This window comes from Alligator sinensis, unplaced genomic scaffold, assembly GCF_000455745.1.
Source record: "Alligator sinensis unplaced genomic scaffold, ASM45574v1 scaffold1470_1, whole genome shotgun sequence".
NCBI classification, from domain to species: Eukaryota; Metazoa; Chordata; order Crocodylia; family Alligatoridae; genus Alligator; species Alligator sinensis.
Genome location: NW_005843269.1, coordinates 104,526 through 105,409, shown reverse-complemented (window position 1 = coordinate 105,409; position 884 = coordinate 104,526). Strand labels below are relative to the sequence as shown.

The 884-nt window shown below is 59.0% G+C and overlaps 1 protein-coding gene across 1 annotated transcript in view; it reads left to right on the top strand.

The window, feature by feature from the left end:
* The first annotated feature begins 691 nt into the window (after nt 1-691).
* The window catches only part of BNIP3 (BCL2 interacting protein 3), a 12,798-nt gene continuing 12,605 nt past the window's right edge, over nt 692-884 (top strand). Inside the window, exon 1 of the mRNA XM_006038154.3 lies at nt 692-847. Within this exon, the coding sequence (XP_006038216.1) occupies nt 823-847 (25 nt within the window). The 5' untranslated portion in view covers nt 692-822. The remainder of the gene's footprint in view (nt 848-884) is intronic.

Genomic DNA, 884 nt, shown 5'->3' with positions numbered 1-884 from the left:
GACTACGGTGGTACCAGTCACTCATCTCAATGGAGGTGCGAGCACCTCTGCCCAGGGACAGGCTGAGTCCAGGGATCCTGGTTTTCTCTGATTTAAAAAAAAAAAAAACCCAACAACCCAATTTTCCGTTAAAAACAAGTAACCCCAACCCACATTTCCCCAGGATTAAAATGAAACACCGCTATATCTAGATCTGCCTATTAGGGGAGTTTCATTTAAATCGCAGGAAAACGTGGATATGGGGTTACTTGCTTTCACCGGGAAATTGGGTTTTGTTTGATTTTTAAATCCGAGAAACCCAGGATCCCCGGACACACCTGGAACAGCTGGGTCTCACCTCGAAGGAGGATTTAACAGCGGGGCGTTTTATACAACTTGCCTCCGGGGTTTGTTTTTGAACCCACGAGAGGATTTCATCACCGAGCTCGCGCCGTCCCACTCCAGCGCGTCACGCTGCCGCCGGGCTGAGTCACGCTGCGGCCGCCTGGTAAACAGGGGCCATGACGTCACGGCGCCCGCGAGCACCACGTGCCCCTCCCGGTGTCCGCCAATGGGAGGCGGGCTGCTGCCGCAGCCAACCGCTGTAGGGGGCGTCCTGCTCTCGGGAGGGGTGTTTCCTTATCCCCCCAGCCCGCTAGCTCTGAGGCAGTGCTGATTACCCGCCGGGCGCTAGGACCCAGCGTTCCCACAAGCACCTTCGTCACCGCGCGCAGGGGGTGGAATCTTGCGGCGCCCAATCAGGAGGGGCCGCCCCCTGACGTCGGCGTCCAGGCCACAGGAGCTGTTCCCCCAATAACAACAACAACAGCCGCCGCCGCCGCGATGTCGCAGGACGAGAACCTGCAGGGTGAGCGCGGGGCCGCCCTCGGGAGCGCCCACCCCCA